This window comes from Accipiter gentilis, chromosome 9 (assembly GCF_929443795.1).
Source record: "Accipiter gentilis chromosome 9, bAccGen1.1, whole genome shotgun sequence".
Taxonomy (NCBI): domain Eukaryota; kingdom Metazoa; phylum Chordata; class Aves; order Accipitriformes; family Accipitridae; genus Astur; species Astur gentilis.
In genome coordinates, this window is record NC_064888.1 from 39,742,273 (window position 1) to 39,764,917 (window position 22,645).

Consider the following 22,645-nt stretch of genomic DNA (forward strand, 5'->3'; position numbering starts at 1 on the left):
TGGCTATAGACTTGTCCCTTCTCTGGACGCTTTGTTCTCTGGGGACTCAACACACATCGTGGCAACACAGTATGGTCAGGTATCTCATGGCAAAATCCCATGTAATAAGAAAGACTTAGTTTTAGGTTTTGATTCCCTGTTTCTTTTTCCAGGCCGTCCCAGGGTAGATGCAGAATTTAGGCCTTAGTTAAGCGAAGCACTTAAACATATAGTTAACAAAGAAGATGCAGATCTGTGAAGCTACTGATATAAGTAAGTTAAACACACAATTAAGCATGTATTTTAGCGGATGAAGACTTTAACGCTTGTTCTACTAATCATACTATTCTTAGATCTTTACGGTCTTGGACAAAAATTCTTAATGAGGTCAATATAATGATTTTTACCCTAAGAGCTAACTTTAGAGCTTTTCCTATGAAAAGTGTGCTTGATAATTCATCTTCTAACAGCAGAAGCTTTCAATGGAAACTCTGGCAGTCTAATTCCTGTGTCTCAAGTAATACTGAGGTCACAGGTGTGCAAAGTATTTTAACACTGCAGTGCACCTGAAAGGTGAAATAACAGTAAACCCACATTTCTGCTCACCTGCTACTTGTTGAAAATATCTTTTGATTGCTTTTCTGTGATGGACAGCCTTTGTAGGGGCTGAATTAAACAGAACAAGGTTCTCCATTTTCTAAATGATTTGTTATATTTACGGTCTTAGGACATTTGTGGGGGGAACATGGTCTAGCTAAATTTTGCTGTTTTGACGATATGATCGTGGAAGTGTGAAATTTCCACACATGTTCATGAGTCACACTCTATACTTGGTATGGCTCAGCTTATCCCTGAAAACACATCCGTGGCTTGCAGTCTGAGCAGTTTTTTGAATTTGTTCAAGTCCAAAGTGTTGCTAGCAATAAAACCACTGGTTTCTTTTCTGGCCTAAATTCAGGCCACCAGCCCCCATGCACCTCAGATTAATTGAAGCAGTACAGGCAGATGAAGGTTCTTCAAGCACACACAGTCTGCTTTTATTTGCTTTTTCTTATAAACCCATTCCCAGGGCACTAAAAGAACAAAGCAATCAATGTGCACTTACAACAAATCCCCTATATAGAAGTTAAAATACTGAATTATAGTCCCAGATCAAATATCAAATAAAAGATTAAATAGATGCCAAAATTTTCTATCCTAAGACAACATTAATTGTTCTCTAATGTTGCATCAAAGCTGTATATTTTTCTAGGACAAGCCACAAATACTGCATGGGGGTTTCGGACATCGGGGAGTTCTCTCGGAAGGAAAGGGCAATATTTCTCACAGCGCTGCAACATACACTTATCCTTATGGTTGCTGTTGAAGATAAAAACAACAAAAAAAAGGCACAAAGACTTGAGCCCAGGTCTGTCAGAGCTCTGACCCAAAGCCTCCTTAAATGAGAAGCAGTATTTTCATGGGCTCTAGGTAAAGGCGAAGCCTGAGTGAGGCTCCCACAAATCTTACCCATCTGATATCTCAGAGCGGCTTCTGACGATCCGATACGCCTCTTCTCCGCAACCATCTTCTGCCTCTGTGTTTTGACAACCTCTTAGCCTGGCAGGGAGGAAGGTGCTTTTTAATCCTAGCTTGCTCACTAGGCACCGCTTTGTCCTCCAGATAAACTCTCTCTTTTCCCTGCCAGGAGCCCCAGTAGAGGATTTGCTGCAATGGTCCTTCATGTGTCCCGCACTGCCCATGCTTGAACCAGCTCTCTAGGAAAGGAGGTAGTTACAGAGAGGTTGCAAATAGCTCCGGCTTGATGGCACAAGGCCGGTCCCGGACAGGGAAGGTGTCCACTGGAGCCAGAGGCAAGAGCGAAAGCCCTGAGACAGTCCCAAGGCCACCAAAGCTGCGTCCTTACTATATCTGACACTGGTGACACACAGAGCCCTCCCGTGGTGCAAAGACACCGAACACTTCCACGCTTTCTTTATGCCACCTAAACACTCTGCGCCAGCTGGCAGGATTGGACCCACCAGTTACTTGAAAAATTGCAGGGTACAGAGTCTATGCAAGGGTAAAAGTGTCTCTTCTGCTGCTTCCAAGGTTGAGGGAAGATTCAGCAATTAGAGGCAAATAAAGAATAACTTAAGAATTATCTTGATCCTCTAGGTCAGGTCTGACATGAAACAAAACATTTCTGAGTTTCAGAAAGTACGCTTTTTTCCCCCTTTCATTACTTTTCACATTTTTGCTCCCTCACAAACCCAGGTTGTGGCTGGTTCTAGATGCAACAAACCAGCACATTTCGCAGGAAGAGCTTCTGTTATTCCTGGCATAGCTGGAAGCAGGAATTTCCAGAAAGCCTGTTCTCTGGGAGTTTTCTGGCCAAGCTTTCAGACTCAAGAGACCAAACTAAACTCCAGATACCATACACATTCCCCGAGCTGCCTACTGCTGCCATCGTACAACCTGCCTAGGAGATGACGTGATTTATGACGTGGACAACGCAGGAGCCCGATCCCACGTGCACAAAGTCGGCACGCTTGGGCACAAGAAGCATTTCCCATTTTTTTCTCCTGGCTCCGTTCCTTGCTGCCTGTGGTTCTTCTGCTCAGGGGGAAGAAGCAACCGTAGCCATAGATGCCTGGCAGGCAGCAGCCTCCTCCAGGTGGAGAGGCGGGTAGGTGTGGAAATGCTGTCCATAGCATGTCTTAAACTGGTTTTATCTCTCTTTCCCCGTGTCTCTTTAGGAGAAGAAAAAGGCAGAGGAAAGGGAGGTGAGGGCAGGCACCCCAGAGTATCTGCTTCGCTGCCCACGGGAACATCACCCCGCTGACCTGACACGGGAAAGGACGAAGGTGGGAATCATTGCAAACCTGCTCATGGCCATTAACAAAAGAAATGATGTGAGAACAAGCCGTGTACAGTGCAGACCATCGGAATATGGTGGCATTAAGTATCACTGCAGGCCTAGCCCCAGGAAAGGTTTCCAGATGCTCGTGATACTAGGTACCCTCTCATCCAAACCTGACAAGTCCTCTACTTTCTCTGCAAAAGAATATGTGTATTCAGTCGCTCTGAAAAAGACATGTTATTACCTTTAATGGCCAAAAAAACTACAGCCTGAAAAAATCATATCAATTCTTAACTTTTTATTATGAGCTTTGACTAAGGCTGAATTCTTTGCTATTAATTTTAAAATGTCTCCTCTGATATTTTTCTGAAGCACAGAATGAAGACTTTCTGTAATTCCAGCTAAAGCCACAAAACTGAGTACAGCCATCAAAAATGAGAACCATCTTTTTTTTTCCAGAGCCAAACAAACAGACTTAGCCAAACAATGGAGAAAAGAACTGAGACAGACCGCTCGCACAATAGCTGGGTATAGGACTAAAATTACCATTAAAAACGCATATCTGTCCAATGTCTTCATGCCAGAAGTAGCTTAAAATATCAACTCACTGAGGTATACTGCAATGCCAAAGATTCTACAATAAGAACATTAATTGTGGCCATTAAAAATACACACTGAAACTTGGAATACCATTAACAAGTACAAAATCAAGACAGAAAATAGCTACCGTCTTAAGATACAACCCTGGCTTAATAAATGAGACACCTTAAAAGTGCTGAATTTTAACCACTTTAATAATTACATTTGAGTGTATTTTACCAAAAATAGTACAACTGCATAAAAACAGTTGTACGAGTATAAAATTGGCTTATGCTGTAATTCTTTTCCTCCTCCTCTATGAAAGCTGTAGTAGCAACTTTATACAGAATATAACCATAGTCAGGTATAGCACGTTCACTATCAGTTGTACACAGCGACAGCATAGTCAGGAAATTCCTTAAACGTAAATAACCTGGAAAATGTCCCTCACTTCAGGCCCTGGAAATACACATCTACCAAGAATTCTGCCAGCTTTAAGGATTTTGCAGCAGAGCCATGCTTTTGGGGCAAACCAGGGATCCCAGGCAGCAAAAGAGAAGTGTCCAAGCAGGAGGACGTAGTAAAGTGCTGTATATGCTCCATCATCAGGATCAGAATTGCACACCTGGGGCTATAGTAGATCTAGCAGTGAAATACATGTCAACAGCTTCAGCAGTTCTCTAAAACCACCTAATTTCACTGAAATATGTGGCACTAATATGATATCACCCAGTTTTCACCTTCCAACTCTCCCTAGCATACACATGAAGCCCACACGTATAGAGCAGGAAAAACTTGAGAGATTGTAAAGGAGGTCTCATTAGTAGTGACGAGCCATTAAATTTTATTGCCACTACTATAGTTACCTCTGCTCCTGAGAAAGACTGAAATCAGCCACTTACTTAACATTAACATCAGTACTACTTAACATTATTCAACTTTTAAGCAAGTTAAGCTCTAGCATAGACCAAACTATATTTCTTTTACTTTTCTGTAGGCTGGAAAATGTGCTGAAAATGATACTGAAACAGATGCGTTAACTTCCTTTGATGAAGCAGTCCAAAGCCTAACACAAGTAAATCAGGGATGAAGATACAATCACTTTGCTATTTAGTTTGGGGTTTCGTAGTAGGCTGTGTTCTACCAGTTTAACTTTCTGACTTAGCTCTTGATGGGAGCCAGAGAACTTCAGAGCCAGCATGATGAAGCAGTATGAGCTATGCCTTTAGGCAGCAGGCAGTCATTAATCAACTTAGCTGTGAGTTGAAATGTCATCTTTCATGTTTTCATGATTAAAACTAAAAATACGCATTTACCAACAGAATGCAGAATAGAAGTAGTCTGTATCTGCAATGAGACCTAGGTGAATAGTGCAGAATCATCTTTCCAAGAGTCATTCCTCCCCTCCTGGTTTGTGAAAAACCAAGCCTTGTCAATTTTAAATATTCCCAAAGAATATGCTACTAATTAGAAGGGACATTAAAATTTGCCTCCTCTGCACGTAGACAAACACACAGTTGCAAACACGCCTCCGTCCACAAGCAAGGAGACCCTCAAAGGCGGGCTGACCACTTCAGCAGCGATTGCCAAGCCAACTGTCACACCCCAGAACCCAGCTCTGCTTATAAACCCTTGAAATTAATATCCCTGCTCCTCTAGCAGCAGTAAATGTGCTGCCCACTACGAGGAAGGATCACTAAGGAGGTGGGAGCGACTGTTAAAGCCTCAGAGTTTATTTATGAGTCGTTACCCTGCACAGCCTGGTCTCACTTGCTGCCCAGCCCTCCTCCAGGTTGCACATCTGGGCTAAATACTCGACCTATATAGAGAGCCTGGGACAGGAAATACCTAAAATCAATCCAACTTGGTTTTAAAACCTTTTATAAAGTGTAAGTCTCAGTTTTATGGAGAACTGGTGTGTCTGCTCTAGCAGTGAGTTTAGACATTTATACTTTTTTTTTCCCCCCTAATGTCACATCTGTTGTTATTATTTCATATGAAATAATAAGAGGAATGAATAAAAACAAACACTTCTCGTAAAGCATAGAAGTCACCGTAGTGCCTGGAGCTATTGCTCAGACAATAGTTTCAGAAGAAAGTTGTGTGGTTACAATTAACCTGAACTCAAACTTTGTGCTCCTTTCTAACCCTGAAAAAGGAATCCGTTTGTATTTTCTAGAGCACAGCAGAGGAAAAAAATAAGTTTAGTTGGTTTGTTTGCTTCTCAATTATTCTTTTGGATGAACTTGTTTCTTTAATTGCATGGTTGATTCAAGCACAGCTCTAAACCAGTACTAAAACGTCAGAAGTGGCTAATACGTTTAAAGTCCCAACGGTGGAAAACTGTTTCAGCAAAGGGATGAAAAATTGGCCAAGTGCACACAGAAAATAACCAGAGGTTTTTCGGATATACCCAGAAGTTCTGAAAAGCAAAAGATTTAGGAACTCATATAACAGAGCTTTCTTCTTTCCTTTAAAGCACCCTACGTCCAAGCTGCTGCACCCTTGAGAAGCACCCTGAGAGCAGAGTATTTAAGAAATCAAAGCAACAGGAAGTAAAACTTCAAGAAACAATTAAATCTCAAAAATACGAGAAAATCAAATCCAGGCATGGATTGAAATGTGACTACCCTCATTTAAAAAAAAAAAAAAAAAAAAAAAAAAGGAAAGCGTAAAGAGCAGAGGAGTGGAATTGCTGGGGTGCAAGGGGGGGTGCAGGAGGGACCCTTCTCCTGGGAACAGGTCTCTGACTGGCAAATGGGCTCACTGTGGGGACACAAACCTCAGGGCAGCAAAGGAATCTGCTGGAAAATGCATCATCGATTAAGAAATCTAAGGACAGAACCCAGCTTGCAAAGGCAATTAATTATTCCCTAAAGTAATTTCTGTAGAAGGTGTGATTTTTAAGGAGCTCAGGATACACACATGCACTCTCCCTTTCCCACATTTCACCAGCTGTGCTTCCCATGAGCTTTTGCTCATCTTCCTAAAGGATTGCAGCTTCCAGATGACTTTTTACCTTTCACATGTCCATTGTGAAGATGGCACTTTGCACATACTGTAGTCCCTCCATTTTACTTCCCCCTCTCTGCCTGCCCTCAAACTGTCACAGAAAAGCCAATTTAGGGAACTAAACCACCACCAACAACAACAACAAAATGCCTCAAGCCCAAGCTAGCACCGGGATTCTGTGGTTTTAAAAGCTCGGTTAATATCTTTTAAATTTTGAGCACTCAGCATTTTCACAAGCCTCTGAGCTTCCTGCCTGCAGAAAGAGAAATGCTAAAAATACCATGAGAAAGACATGGCTGTCGATATTTCTGAGTTGACCGGAGGGAAGAACTGGAGGTTCGGCCGGGAAGCTGTAATGAAGCTCCAGCTCCACGCTTCAGCAGAGGAGCTGAAACAGTTCACGCAAGGTTCAGTCAAATATCCCAGAGGGTAGGCACCTCTGCAACTCAAATGAGTGAGTGTTCAGAGGTCCTTCTTCTCTAGTCCAGCTTCCTACGATCTTGCAGCTTTATGCAGCCCGCAAAAGATTCCCCAAATCCATTCTGTCTAAACATCTCTTCTGCTTTGTTTAACAAGTTAGCCCTGGTCCAGCAAAGGGTCATAATCACAGGCTAAACATTTAGCCCATAGGAGGCTTCACTGATTCAAAGCTAAGTGTGTCAGAAGCTTCAAATGATATGAAATGTGAGTTATTAGTGAGTTTAAAACGGCATGCACGCAAGTCTACTTGCTCAAGGCTGAAAGCCCAAAGATCTAAACTGAAGGCAATGCAGTTACCGGCTTGTGGACCCAGTGAGGACTGCTCAGGAAAGCATTCAGAAAAACCCTAATTTATACTGCTCGCTCGGTGAAGTTTGACATCCTATCCCCGCAGAAAAGTGTCATGCTAGCAATAGCCCATGTTGTCACCAAGAGAATCCTCGTCTCCTCTGCAAAACATGAATGTGCTAATGTGAAAAGTGCAGGCTGTGATTTGGGACTTATTAACTCAGCTGCCTTGGAGAGCCCATCCTCCTTCCCACCCACAGGAGCTGGAAGTATTTACTAAGTATAGGTATTCTGCACTTGAAAAGCTGTGGAATAGGGCAAGATTTGAGGAAAGTTTTCCTGAGCATAGACCCCCCCCCCCGCCCCCATTTTTCAAAGTGCTAATTGGGAGGAAAAAAATCTGATTCAGGATTAATGAACAGAAATATGGAATGGTTTTGCAGAGTAATAGTTCTGTCTTATCTTCTCTCCACTTTTTCAAATAGCTCTGTGGCATTATAGCTCCGTAAGTCCATACTAGCATTTTTTTATCATACTTTGAAAAGTTTCCCATTCTATTCCTCTTGTAAGAGTGTAGGGGCTCTACATGAACGGCCACCATTTGACTAGCATTCAAGCATCAAAAAACCCAAGTACATATTTGCTGTTTGCAAATTAGCTATATCAAACAATTCAGATGTGTCTGCAATATTTTGTATTCCACATGCTACTGGCCTTCAACATGATTTGGATTATTTAGAAAGTAGACCTACAAGATCTCTCCCCTCCCCCCTTTTCATTGAATAATTTAAAATAACACTGAATGCTTTCAGCTGCTGTTGAGAGCTTTGCTCTTGTTCATTGTGGACTTAAACTATTGCTTGCAAACAGACATTGCTCATTTTTGTAGAAGGGTTTTCAGATCCTAAGCAATAAGCAGTAGTTTTGCAGAAAAATTGGATCAAGAGTGTATTACGCTTCATATTTTCTTCTCTTTTTAAATAAAGAATTCAGTCATTCAGGCAGAAAGCAGATGCTATACGTTGTGATTTCAATGACCAGATACCTCAATGCTCATTCCTCCAGGGCTGCAAGTTTGGCAGCTGAGGAATTTATCCATTTTCTCCTGTGAGCCTCATGCATCGCACCCATCTCTGGGCCTCTGCAGAACCAGGGCTCACCTTGTCAGCATTTTCAAAGGTCTTTGGAAGAAGACTCAACTTTCTGCCTCTATATATGATCCCCCAATCATCCGTCGCACTACAAGATGGAAACAAGATTTTTTGGGGGTCCTTTTTGTCACTTGTATTTATCTAATGAAATACCTGATGCAAAGGAACCGGACCAGATTTGAGACACTCATCTGAGCAGCCTGCAAAAATTTTGGATAACAGTCCTCTGCTGGGATCCAAAACCATCCAGAGAAGCCCGAGGAAAAAAATATCTGCCAAAAGAGCTGTGAGACGTTTTTCTCTTTGTCTTAGCCAGGGTGTGTGCTGGACCTTGGCTATGACCAGCCCTGGCTACTCATCCTCTCCTCCGTCCTCTATTCACCAGCAGCATAAGAGCTCTTGCCTCACCTTAGGGGAAACCTCCTGCTCCAGTGACATGCACTGAAGACTGGGGCATGTCCCCATGCTGTTGGGCCACCTACATCCCAGAGAGATCCAAGTCCAGAGTTATTATGGGAAATTCCAGCCTTCCCTCCAGCCATGTGTACAGGCCATATATAATCCAGAGATACTTTTGGCAAAGTTCTCGATGGAGCTCTTCCTTGGAATTTAAAGTGCGTAAAGAAAGTGCAGTTGAAATACTCTGTGGGATAAAACTCGGTCTAGCCTTTGGGGTAGGGCACTTGCCATCCAGCTCATGATGGCAAATATAATTCTAATTCTGAAATGTTTTCTGTAACTTCTCAGTACATTAAGCAATTAAGAGGGAAAAGATAAAAACCATGTTGTCAAAGGCTGAAGTTTTAAGTTCTACTTTTAGGCAATCACATATGAAAGGCTGTTTGGCTGAAACTGAAGTTTGTGTTCTAAGTCAGTAAAAAATCTTTGGGAGGGTTAAAATCTGGTCCTACGTTCGGACATCCTCTGTCATGTGTATGGGGGCGAAAAAGAGTGTGTTAAAGCCAAATCTGGCATAAAGGGTGGTTGTAATGGTGGTGGTAGGGAGTGCTTACATCCAGATTTGAGATCAGCTTTTCTAAGATACTTTGAACTTTTCTCTTCATTTGACAGATGTTTTAGGAGGACCCTGAAAGCAGAGAGGAGCCATAAACCTGTCACCATAAAACACCGTATCTCTGAAGAGGCAAACATAAAAATACTCTAATTTCTGGGAAAGAATGAGAAAGATGGTTTTCAGTTGCTCCCATTGCAAACACCATCTCCCAGCGCACCCCAATGATTAATGGGCTCGGGCAGTTTACAGTAAATCTTAGATGTGTTAGAGGAAGGAGATATTTGGCCTGGCTCTGTGCTCTCTTGTCAAACATAACTCCCTTGAAATGGGAAACTGTTTTGCTTTCTGAAGTTCATAGGAGGAAACAGGTAAAAGGCAAATCTGGGGGCAACGGAGACCGCAGACCTCCTGAGCCCCTCCACAGACCAAAGAAAACTCTGGGAGCGGGGACATTTGGGGTTCCACCTCAGGTTCCCCTTTAGATCCCAGCCAGGAGGATCAATCCTGTAGAGCCAAAAAGAAGGGAAATGACAAGGAAACTGCTAAATCTGTGATATGTGGGAGTGTGAGGAAGAAATCAGCTACAGGAAGCACTTAAACCCCATAATCTAAGCAAGCAAATCAGATTTAGGAAGCTCTGTTGGCCATTGTCTGGATGAGCTATTGAGGTCCAAAAGAAAGAAGAACAACCTGAATACGGGACTCTGGTGCTGAAGCCAACTGAGTCCCAATATGGCACAGGTGAACGCTGTACCCATCGTATCTAGTAGTGTCTTTTTCTGGATGGTGAAGACCTGTCTGCCATGTACTAGGATTCAAAACTGAGCATTTGCCTGTCATGTCTCCTGAATGGAGGCGATTATTATGGTATTTGTATTAGCTCTCAATGAATGAAATAGAGAAATCAAAACAATCACTACCTGTGGCTATATTTCTAAGGACAGGAGCTTTCTTAGATTGCAACCTGTTGTCAAGCACAACACTCTTTCAAAACTCCTGTATTTTTAGAAGTTTATAACTATAAAAATGCACATAATCCTTTAATACAGACTTCATGAAGTTCTAAGTTGCATTGTTAGTTGAACTTGGTCCTTGGGAATCATGTTGATTATAGAGACCGCTATTGCCAGGTACATACCTCGCATAATTCACAAGCAGCCCAAGTCACGTAAGAATTCTGTCAGGCAATTCATTAAAAAAAAAAAAAAAAAAAAAAAAAGATAAACCACAAAATAGATCTATAAGTCATTAATCAAAAAAAAAAAGAAAAAAGAGAGCGCTCCATTAATCAGGTTCACTATTCATTTTGAAAGTAATATTTTCTATGTCGGCAGCTAGAAACTACAGAGTAGGTACATCATGTAGCAGAAAGCAGTAAAAAGAGATCTAAGCTGCCAGTACATGAACTATGTTTAACTTATATATACAACAACTTTTCTTACATTCCTTGTTTGGACTGTTCGATGCAGCAGAGCTTTTGCAGATACAGCATCTTGCTAATTCTTGTGTTAAAGCAGGAGCAGAACTATATCATTAACTATTATTTACAGACCTGTACATTTAGAGGATTCCCATACTGTAAATAACCACAAGTAAACAGAATATTAATCCTATATCTGGGTGCTTCCACTTCTAAATCAGATACTCAACTTCACCCGTGAGCCATAGTTACTGGAAGTCACTATGGTCCGCTGAAGCTCGCCAGCTTTTTTGTGATTTTCTACAATATCAGATGCCAGCAGACACACTGCGACGCAGCCCCACACAGACCATGCAGTGCAGGTTTGGGGCTCACTCACGTATCAGAATAGGAAATCATTCACTCTTCCTAACCCTAGAGTAAAATGTGTTTCTCCAGCTCTGACATAGTAGTAGTAGCTCATAATTTTTTTACCAGACATTCTTGTAAAATGCATTCTACAGCGTATTGGGCCTGATTCCCATTTATAAGATAGCTCCTTTAAACACCCCTCTAGAATGAGAAAGTCACTTTTAAGCCTCTTTTTGTTTAGAAAAATGATGTAGATTGCTGTGGAAATAAGGAAGGAAAACCTTTATCTTTTCTCATCTCCGTTTAACCTATAGTAACGTACCAGCTTGCCAATGCCAGTATGTTACCCACCACAAGAGAAGTATTTTATGTCCAAAAGGGGACTTAGATATCTATCAGCAGACTCACCAGACTACCCTTTGTAATTTAATTCAAACAGGGCTAGAGAGATTAACAGCTAAACCCGAGTACTCCAAAGATGCTTTAAATGATCCCCACATACTTCCTCTGATGTCTTCATAGGCACTCTGACTCTCTGAGTCACCATCTGGCATCTCTTCATTCCCCCTCTTGTTTTTCTCACCTTTTTTTTGTTGCCATTTTTAGCTATGGGTAGAAAAGAGAAACAGTTTTCCTTTTACACTTGTCAAGTTGATTTAGCACTGCCTGGTGACTGCACGAAGATTAAAATGCCTTGCTCCTCTCTGATGGTGCTCCATCCCTTCCAGCTCACAGCAGACACCCCGAGTACCCACACTTCTGCCCCACACCGGGATGATAAAACCACAGGGGAATGGAATCACAAGTGTTCCTTTGGCTGTGCTACAAGGAAATCAGAAACCTGCTTGCATCAGAAGTAGTGAATTAACATTGCCGTGTGTTTTACTAACGATTTAGTGTAGGTGTTTTTCATTACTTGATCAGAAATGTAAACACCCCACCAAACACCTTTTGAAGTCAATATAGTTGACTTTACTAGTCGACTAATAGTCAGAAATAGCCAGAGAAAGGCTTCCAGAGGAGCAAGGCTGGTCCCTGAAAGCGGTAGATGTGCTCAGTGACCAGCATCACCTGTGGCTCAGGAAAAGATGTCCCCATCAGGAAAATAATCAGCCAGCAGCAGTGTTAGAGACCCATCTTAGGGCTGGCCACAGTGTCCTCTAAACATTCTTATTTCCATTTTCCATGCACTTCATTCTTGTCTGGGGATGGATAGTGTGTTCAGGCAGGTTACTGGGAAGTCACTTCTACACTGGAGATGTAACTGCACAAATACGACGGCCACGACCACCCCTGAATGAAATCCCACGCGAAAATGAAGGGAACTCGAATGCTCTCTTTGATTCATGGCCTATTGAATTAAATAGGACTAAACTGTCCATTCAGGTAGCTCCCAGGGACAGAAAGATTAAAGGCGACTGTCTGTTTCTAACATGAGTGATCATTCCCATCACCTCTGTTTTCTCCTGGTGAATGTTCGTTTGAGCTGAGTAAAGGCTACGGAGTGTTTTGCATGTGTAATCACTGGATGTTAAAAGGCAAATAATTTTGGCTACATCAGAGCTTTGCTTGTTCCTGTTTTCCTCAAGTACCCCAAAACCTAGTGTTAAAGGCACATATTTATATGTTCATTTCAAAAAGTCTTGCTTTATAAAACAAGCAGTACCACAAGACATAACCTCACCAGAAGCCTGACAAGAAGATGAGATCTAATGCATCCTTTGCATAATAACAATACAAGCACAAGCAACGACTATGTGTGAATATGATAATCAGCTCTGTACACAGACAACAAATCTTTTGGTAGTCTGCTTTTTACATAGACAGTGAATTGGGCAAGATTCAAAAATCCCAGGAATAAAAAGGCTCAGACATTGAAAATTCAAGAAATTACTTCTTCTGCACCATACCTTCCACTTCCACTACTTCATCTTTTCGACAGATTCTAAGTTCACATAGCTGACAGAAGTCTTCATTCCAAACCCAAAAGAAATAAATGAAATTTGATTGTGAACCATTGGATTGACCTGCCTAGCCAGCTCACTGAACAGAGAATAACATTAAAAACCAAGAATGAATTCAAATAATGAGTGACCCATGATATGCTGGCACTTCAGGAACAAGTCTAGAGTCAGGTTCATACTATTAAAATCTGTTCAGTGAAACCATCCCCTTTTTAAAGAGGTATTTTTCTCACCTTAAAAATTAGTTTGAATTCAGAGAAGGCTGCTAGGAGAATTATCATAGAAAACGGTTTTCCCTAGCATAATCGAATGTGTTTATTCTGACTTTTTTTTTTTTCTCATGTTACATTATTTATTGAAGCCAGGGGTAAGGAAAGATGCTAATCAAAAAGGTTTGGCCAGTTTTGAGGGCATTGCTCATTATTCATTCTTAGTCATCCTTTGTCCTCTTTTGTTGTGACAGTCTTTAAAGGATGGGCTCTTAAATGGAATGGCTATGTTACATTTCATTATTCTACATATTTGTAGAAGTGCTAAGGAGAAAATAGAAGCTGGTAGATGAAAGAAAGCTCATTAAAAGCCACAGGTTTTCATCTTTGCTTGTCACATCTGGCAATTAGGATGTGATACAGGTCATATTAAAATTCATGGGATATGCACCTAGGGCCAATGAGTTCATTCTTAAAAGTTGCTAGCATAAGAAGTTTTAAGCAAAAGCTTTAAAATTACAATCTACAGTCTAGGTCACAGGAGTGCTCCACTTTCTCTGGGCTTCTCAGTAATGGAAGCCAGCTACAAGGTTTAGGAGAGGAGACACCGGTGGGCTAGAAAACAGCAGCACTGGTAATTACCCAGCACATGGATAGTCCTGGGCTTATTTCTTCCCAGTTCCTATACGAGTCATTTATCACCGAATAGCCTCCGCTTAAATACCAGCCTATGCACGCAGTCATCCCCCAACCTTCACACCCTTGGATTCGGTTCCCTAAGCCAAAAGCCTGTTTCCCATCCCCCCTGAATCTCTTCTGTATTTCCAGCTCCCGCCCCACCTCCCTTCACACCTCTCCCTCTAAGCTCCCCGACGCGCTGCCGAAAGCCACCGCCGGCTCTGCTCCCTGCCAGACCCACGCCGGTCGCCCACCCCGTCTGGCTTTCGGCCCTTGTGTCCCGCTCAAAGGCACCTTGCCAACGTTTCTAACGACTTTTTTTCCTAGTCAGAGCTCTGAGGCGTTACCCCGTCTTTAACGTGCCAGCAAAGTTCAATACGCTGGACTTCAAATGTCTTTAGAAAACTTTGACTTCGGTGACTCTCTTTGCTCCTAGACTTCCTCCTCACTCTAGGTACGCCTTCAGCCTGCCTGTTTTCAGACTTTCCCATCTTTGCTCTAGCTAATCCCATCCAAACCCACAATTTTGGCAAGCAATGCTGATTCACAGGCTACCTTTTCCTTCTGTGTTTCCTTCTGTTCTGGCTGGAAACCTGGTGTATCCTGGTGACCCCTTCTTAAGTGCTTTCATCTATCAGTTCAATGCCTTACATATCACTCTCTCGGATCCCCTTCCTAGGAACAAATTCACCATTCAAATGCCAGTAACACCATAAACTTGTCATGTTTTTAACTTCACACCCGCTTCAGGTCTTCATCACCATTTTGCACCCAAAAGTTTCCACTTTTTCCTGAATGACATCTCTCTGATTCAGCTTTTCCTTGTCATTCACTCATTGATCTCTCTCCAAGCCTTCATTATCTCATATCTTGATAAATGCCTCAATGAATGTACTATCATCCTATTTTTATACATTCAAAGTCTTTCTGCAAGATAATTTTCATGGTTGCTTGCATTGGCCTTTTACCCCCTTTTTGCCTTCCCTTGCTGACTCCTCCTCAGACACGTGACCCAGTGAGATCTTGACCCACCTGAGAGATTCCTATGCACTACATAAATTAAAAAAAAACTAACAAGCCAAAAACCTTAAGAATTACATTGTTGAACAGGTGGCAACATTACACAAAAATAAACAAATATGGGGCAAGTAAACAGTGATGCATCTGAAGAGTTTCATCAAGCCTGTCCGGGGAAAGCAACAGATCAGGCAAAAGAAATCATGATTACTACACACACACATATGTTGGATTGTGCAGATATCCAACACTGGAAGACCTGTGAAATACAAAATAGATGTGCACTAGAATCCCATTCTGAGCCCTGCTATATAAATAAACGTTACTCCTTCATTTTCTAAAGGCAGTCAGAACTGAGGTATGGCCAGAACAAGAACTACTATAACAAGTATAAGTTTTGTAAATCAAATCAAAATTGCACATTTAATTGTGGCGGGTTTGGGCGCAATAGGATTGACGATGGGAACTATCGAGTCACGACCCAGAGCGATGTGCGACACTGAGCAGCGTTCGTGGGGACCTCAGCCCCATAAACCTCGCCGTGATGAATTTTTGCCTGTATGCAGAGAGACCCCCAAACCATCTGTAGGGATCTGCCCCACAGATGGTAGCTGAGACGGCATACATTAAACTCTATTAAAGGCCTCATAAAAGAAAAACATTGACATTAACAAGACGCTTTCCACTGATTTGAATGGGCTTTGGCTAGTGGCCTAAACAAACAAGGATGGAATTAGAAAATGGAAACATGTATATACAGAAACTGTCAATCCAACTGTTTACCTTCCAAGGATGACCTAGTACCACTTCATTTATGAGTCATTTAAAGGGCAAGGAGGCAGGCTGATATTTTTAACTGTAATCTGAATCGAGTATTTGCAAATATTGATTCTAATAATACTTTAAAAAAACGCCAACACATTGCAACCCCACGGGCATCAATAGGCTTTCTCTCTACATTAATATTTCACAGATTGAAAATATCTATATTCTCACCACCTTCAGGAATTAGCTTAAATAAATTGAGCCTGTGTCATCTGTTATGTGCCGTGTCCTTCAGACTGCTATATTTGATTGCAACTTTGATTCAAAGCTAGGGCTGATCAGTACCAGCTGCTCAGCCAAAGGGCAGATCACACATTCCCGTTCCTCCGCTTTCTTCATCCCAGCTCCCAGCCAGACTATTGTTTGTTACAACTAATTAATCCCACATGCCCCGGCTGCCAGTGAGCCTCACAAAAAGCAAATTTTTGTATTTACTGCATGTCCAATAAATCAATTCCACTTCCAGATATATGTATAAACACATAAATGTATACATATAGACACAACACATTTATTTACACAGCCAGATTTATAGTTACTATTCATGGATATCTGTTTGGGAACTGCTATTATTATTTCTAGTCATCCTCTTAACAGGCCAACTGTGAGAAATTCTAGGTAGGTATTATTATTTAGGCACCACTGTGAGGGGCCAGATTGTCAGATCTTCATTTCAGACCGATCCCTGGTGACGCGGTGACATGGCACTGAGCATTGGAGTCACTGCACCGGCAGGACCCGGCCCTTGCCTGCCTTTGGGAGAGGAGAAAGGAGAAATTTCAATTATAGCCAGAACTTTTAACATTGTCTGCAGTTAAAATTGCCTGACACTTCCTGCTAAAAACCTCCTGTTTTCACTTACATCTTTAACAAATGGTAACCATTCTCTTTGCTGGGCGTTTGCCTTAGGGCTTATTATGGCTATTTCAGTTAAAATAGTTCAGCTGCTCCCGAGGAAATACACCGCATTTTCCCATATTAAAGTAAGTCTAACAGCCAGTTTGTCGAGTTGGTGTCAAGCTTCCATGTGCTGGAGCAAGGAGCGAAAGCTTGGTGGAGGGGATCGGTTGTTTGTTGTACCTCTGGCTATTTTTTAAAAAGCTCATAGGCGTTATAACCTCTTCTTGCACATGGCTGGTGAAAGCTTTGAGCTTGGTAGCTCAGCTGTGCCGAAAGAACATGTGCCTGCTGTGGCAGCAAGGACTGAGTTATTTCCAGCTGCTTTTGGTGGGACATCACGAGCCTCTCCCGTGCTCGCCTTCATCTTGTGCTTGGCCATGTGGAAGAAGAGGAGGAGGCTGAGGAAGGATCTCACCCGACTGCAGAAATAAAATGACTGCCTGGACTCAGAGAGTCAGGTAGGGTGGAAGGTAAAACGCAGTAAATCAGGAGATGAAACTTGCACAAGTCAACTGGTTGGCGCACAATGGAGTGTTTTCTGCGGAAGGTTTGGGGAGGTCTTTTTATCCTTTTCTAATTCCATCATTCCCTATACAGAAAAATGAACGTGATTCCGTTGGTAAAATCAAACATTCTTAGGAAATGACCAAATTCAGACTACCCATAAAACCTCAGTATGCTCCCCTAGTGGGTCAGCAGTGTAATATAGTTTGAATTTTGTACTGCTATCCCTACAGTGCAGGAACCAAACCAGGGTTGGGAGGGATGAGTGTTCCATAATGATGGACGTAATTATTTGTACAGCTGCTGCCTTCTCTGCACCTGTAAGGTGCTCGGTGCAGCGGGTGGGGAACAAGGAATACGCTTGTCCATAAAGAGAAATGAACATTGCCCTCACAGATTGGATGCTATCCTCATCGCTGTCATGGTGCTCCGTGTTTGGTGGAGTATGTCTGAAGCGGTCGTGCTGGGGAAATTGGGGAAAAAGCCAACGGGGAAGGTGAAAGCAGAGCTGAACTGCAGAACGTCCCGCTACAGGCTGGAAAACTATTGTCTCCACCACAATGAAGAAGCCTGGTACTTAATTAGGTAGCTTTAAAACCCCTACGTTGCCCATGGTTAGATAATAAACCTAATAAGCCAGTCCTTGAGACGGCCCAGGCAGTGCCACGTGCTTGGGAAGCTGCTGGTTCCCGAGGGAGCCACGGGCACAGATGTCTCGTGTCTCTGCTCCCTCAGACAAGGTGTATGTGCTGTCATCCGTGATTTCAGCCTTGAGTTACACGGGCAATCCAAACTGGCTGCCCCACAAACGGTTTTCCAGATTTCAGAAATGGTATTTTCTTATCACTATTATCTATTAGAAACGCTCATCTCTTTGCTAATCAAAGGCTAATTAATTTCTGTTAGTGTTAACATTAAATTGAAAATATGTTTTTTATCTGCTAGATGTAACAGGGAAAAGTTAATGTCACTCTACAACCCTTGATCCTCTGTTTTGCTGTACCGCATGTATTAATGGCTCTAAATTGCAAACTTTGTGCCCTATGCTCAAGCAGCTAATGTTAAAAGTTTCCTTCTGAAATAAAGGGGAGTTCAGCTGTAGGGGAGTGGGATTTGGCCCCAAATTTTAAAACTCTAAAGTTCATCACATGGGCCAAACTCACTCCGAAGTGACCCAAACCAGCAAAGTACCTACCGCACATTCAGAAAACGCAGAAAGAAAATACTCTTCTTTCAAGGTGGTGCAATGGGAAAAGCTGATCAAGATTCTGCAGACTTTAATAGCTGCATATTTTCATCTAATCAAATGCAGAAAATAGAAAATGGAATAAAGGATGGCCTTTTTTATTATAAGGCATTTTGGTTGCTGTGTAATTTCTTCATTTTAGAGGTCAATAATCAAATTGAGCTTGTTATGGCTTAGTCTTACAGGAAGATCTTTGTTTACGTATCTTCCTCTGGAGTGCTTTAAAGTGACATCTCAAAGAAATTCACAGGTTTATAAGTAAAATTAATTCAGGAACCTCTCAGACTAAAATGACAAGGGATAAAGTAGGGTGTTACCATATACAATCAGCTTTTACTACAGAATCTGCCTCTCTTCTTTTCCTTAGAGCACAGCAGCTTTAACAGCAAGCCAGTTGTCAAGTGCAATTAAGAAGGAAAAGTCCCTATACTAGCTAGAGTGCAGCATAAATAATCCATTACCACTCTGAAACCTCTTTACTTGATGAGGAAAGGGTTAAAAACCCCACAAAAGTTCTGTAGCTCTGTTCTGTGGGATATTAAAAAAAAATGTGTTGTCATCAGCATCACCACGAGCGCATTTATTGTTATTATTACCAAGACTGCCATTAACTGGATATTCATTAATGTTAAAAGTCACAGTCAGCATGAGATTCAGCAGACTCCACGCTCTGGAGGAGGAGGTGGAAAGTTACCTGGTGGAGTTTCAAGAATGGTTTTTCCTTTTTTGTTGCTTTTCTTCGGTTTTAACTCTTTCCTGCTCGGTTTGAACCCTGGGTGCTCCTCTGTCGCTGCAGCACGGATAGGTCCTTCCTCTCCAGGTTGCTCCGTGAAAGGAAAAAACTCTTCACCGGGATACGGAAAGGAATAATAATGATCCCTGTTGCTAATCTCCTGCAGGTAATAATCCTGATCGTCCATGGGGACAGCCCGGGACACATCTCCCAGCAATGCCAGCCCAAAGGCGCAGAGAGCGAGGCAGAGTTGAGAAGAACATGAGCCTTTCTTGCGAAGGGCAATCATTATCGTTCGCTTTTGCAGAAATCTCCTCCGCGAGTCCCAGAACTTTATTTGGAAACAGGGAAAACAGAGAGCCTTGGCAGCTGGCGATCCCCCCCCCGCTCCAGGAGACGCAGAGGGCTGAAGGAGCCTGCCTGCGAAAAATGCCTCCGCTTTGGGCTAGTTTTGCAAAAGTTGCGAGGAGCGCAGCGGGATGGAGGGCTGCAGAGGGAGGGGGCAGGACGGGGATGCATGTGATCGTCGGGCTCACCAGCCAGACAGACGGACAAGCGCTCTGCTCCGCCGGCGTTTGGCAGGTGGGATCTCCAGCACGGTTAGCTTGCTGCTTTTCCTCTCCTGCATTTCATTTTTTTTTTTTTTTTGTTGTTGCTGTCGTTGCCGCTTTCTCCCCCCAAAAACAGTTACGAGACAGTTTCAGCTAAATCCCCTAACAGTTCCTTTAGTCTTCCCGCACGCAGCTGATCCAAGAGAGCATTTATTGAAAGAAAAGTAAACTTGGCAGCCAGCCTTTGCCTCCCAGCCTGTGTACAAAAGTGTTTCCCTCCCCCAGGAGATGCTGTGCAGATGGGGGTGGGCACACGGAGCCGGGAATGAACCCTGCCTGCGGCTGGCAGGGTTGATCTGCCTGTACTTTGACCCTGGGCATGCATGAAGATACATGTGATGTGGGTCCGTGGCAAATAATCCTCATTCCATAGATGGTGTGCTATATTCCCTTTCATGTTTTTCTTTTTCTTTTGTTTTTGTTTTTTTTTTTTTTTTACCTTTTACAAATGTAGGATCCCTCGCCAGCACTGATCTCAGCCCCCTTTGTTTATATTAGTTTATATATATAAAAAAACCCCTTAAGTATAGTTTATGTATAACTTACGCTAATCATTTTTTATATATATATGTATATGTTATATATAACTAATATAACTCAACGCACTGCATGTGCCAACTTATAAGATGCTTCTCCTAGGGTATATGGGAGCTCCCTGGATTCAGCCCAGCTGAAAACCAGGAAGGACCTGTTTCATCAGTGGCCCTTTTTCTCACTCTTTTTTGGAACGATCCTGACTTTTGTTCTCTCTGAAACATCTTCAAAACAGATTAGGACGTATTGTGCTAGCAGCTGCACACATGTAACCCAGTGTCGTTAATGGAATCAATTTGTCTGAGAATAAAATCTTATCTTTCATCTTTTTTTCATACCTCTAAAATAACCATCAGTGCTGAAGGAAATGTGCAGCAGTTGGCTCGCATGAGATATGAATCCTTACTCCCGTGTTGAAAATACCAGCTTATATTTTCACCATGTGTATTGGATTTCTTGCCATTGTCCAGTCAGCTAGGAGAAAGTATCACATCTGTTACCCCACTCTTTATTCTGCCTTTGCAATCGCGTTTCGTGTGTGTTTCTCGTAACTTTAATACCATAATAAGTGTAATTTTGTATCTCAGTATCTATATCTTTTGGTATATTTGGTTTCCAGACTGTGGGTGATCCAGTTCCATATATTTAATGATCATTCTTGCTTTCTTAGTCACTATCCCCAAAACAATTTAGTGATTATATTGTGACTGTTGTCCTTCCTTTTAGACAAATGCAAATATGTTTTCACTAGCAATTCCATTTTCATTCTTCAGTTTTACATTTTTTAAAATCTGGAAACTATGACAATTTCTATTCTAAATATAGGATTTTTCTTTTTCTAAAATTAGAATAAAATATTCTTTGCTTTTTCACTGCTTTACTGAGTGATATAGTTTTTAAAATTTCATTTGATGAAAAAGGGCTTCCCATCAAACTTTTCAGATAGTTTTATCTGGAATAGATGGCTTTGCCACCTTTGGCACAGGGTGTGCAGTGACTGGGTGCAGTGTGGGAGCTAAGACCCACTGGATATGGTGTGTGAAACAGACTGCTTGTTCTCTGTATTCAGTGGCAGGCTGAATATCCTGGATATCCCGTCTTAGCGATTTCACAGATGTTCTTACTTTATTTTCCCTTTCCAAAGTATCCATCCAGTCCTCTCCTTCCTTGGTCCTAACTTCTGAGGGCAGAGCACAAGCTACAGAAAATACATATAATTTTGTTACCATTTGCAGCACAGTCACTCTTTTGCAAATATTGTGGACATTAATGTACCTAGAGAACTAACAGAAAAATAGACTTTTCCATGACATCATTAATGACCTATTTTTTTCAGTAACTAAAGGAGCTTTAGCTGCAAATTATTATTTAACTCATTGCAGTGGTTGAAGGAGGATACAGAGGAACAGAAGAGGATGTACATTTCCAAGCATAAGAAGAAGTATTTTCATAAAATGGAGAGTCAAGCGTACATTAATTAAAGACCAGAGGAATGCAATTTGGGGGAAGTTTACATTATTTGCTTTTGGCAAATTTACACGTGTACCTTTCAATAACGCGTGTAGGTAAACATCACGTATTTTCTCTCCTTTTCTATATAGGAAACAAGTGTGTGGGCCATGCCCGAGTGTGCCTCTGGGGAGACCCGAGCCAGAAGAGAAGCTTGGTGAGCTTCAGCCACGAGGACGTACCCAGCAGGACGCAGCGAGGGACTCGAGGAGCGGCAGGTTTGCTTGTACACCTCCACTTCTGCTGGTAAGGACTTTGCAGAACTTCAATCAGTGCCATACCCACTCCTTCACCTCCTGCAGTCACCACAGATAACTCCCTTTTTGTCTGTGTGTACTTGCCTTAAAGAAGATTTATTCACCCAAACATACCTATCAATATCTATTCCTGGGTCTCAACCTGGGTCACTAACCAGCTCCCCAATACTTCTTTGTCTTGAATTTTAATACTTTCTGTGGGTGTGGGTATGGGTATGGATGTGCTACTGCTCCTTCCAGACCCGCCTCTGTTCTTGGGATGTGCATGCATCCAGCCAGCTGGAACCACACAAAAGTCTGTCTCTAGGCAGAATTTTGGTCTTCCTCACCACAAGATGGGCTTACCATTTTTTTCTCTCTGTCAGCATCCTAGCAACATACAACTTACAGGAAGGGAGAAGTTTTTTCTTCTTAGAGTGGCACGGGAGTATTAAGGTCACTGAAGGCTCAGATGGTTTTGGCCTAAGGGCTGTTCCTTGGTTTTGCCTGTTAAGTATCACAATAGCTTTTAATAACTTGCAGTTGATGTGGAAGGAGATAA

At 42.2% G+C, this 22,645-nt stretch overlaps 1 protein-coding gene across 1 annotated transcript in view; it reads right to left on the reverse strand.

Annotated features, from left to right (window-relative positions):
* CPXM2 (carboxypeptidase X, M14 family member 2) overlaps positions 1-19,857 on the reverse strand; it is a 79,826-nt gene extending 59,969 nt beyond the window's left edge. Inside the window, exon 1 of the mRNA XM_049811212.1 lies at positions 19,155-19,857. Within this exon, the coding sequence (XP_049667169.1) occupies positions 19,155-19,482 (328 nt within the window). The 5' untranslated portion in view covers positions 19,483-19,857. The remainder of the gene's footprint in view (positions 1-19,154) is intronic.
* Between the last annotated feature and the right edge of the window lie 2,788 nt (positions 19,858-22,645).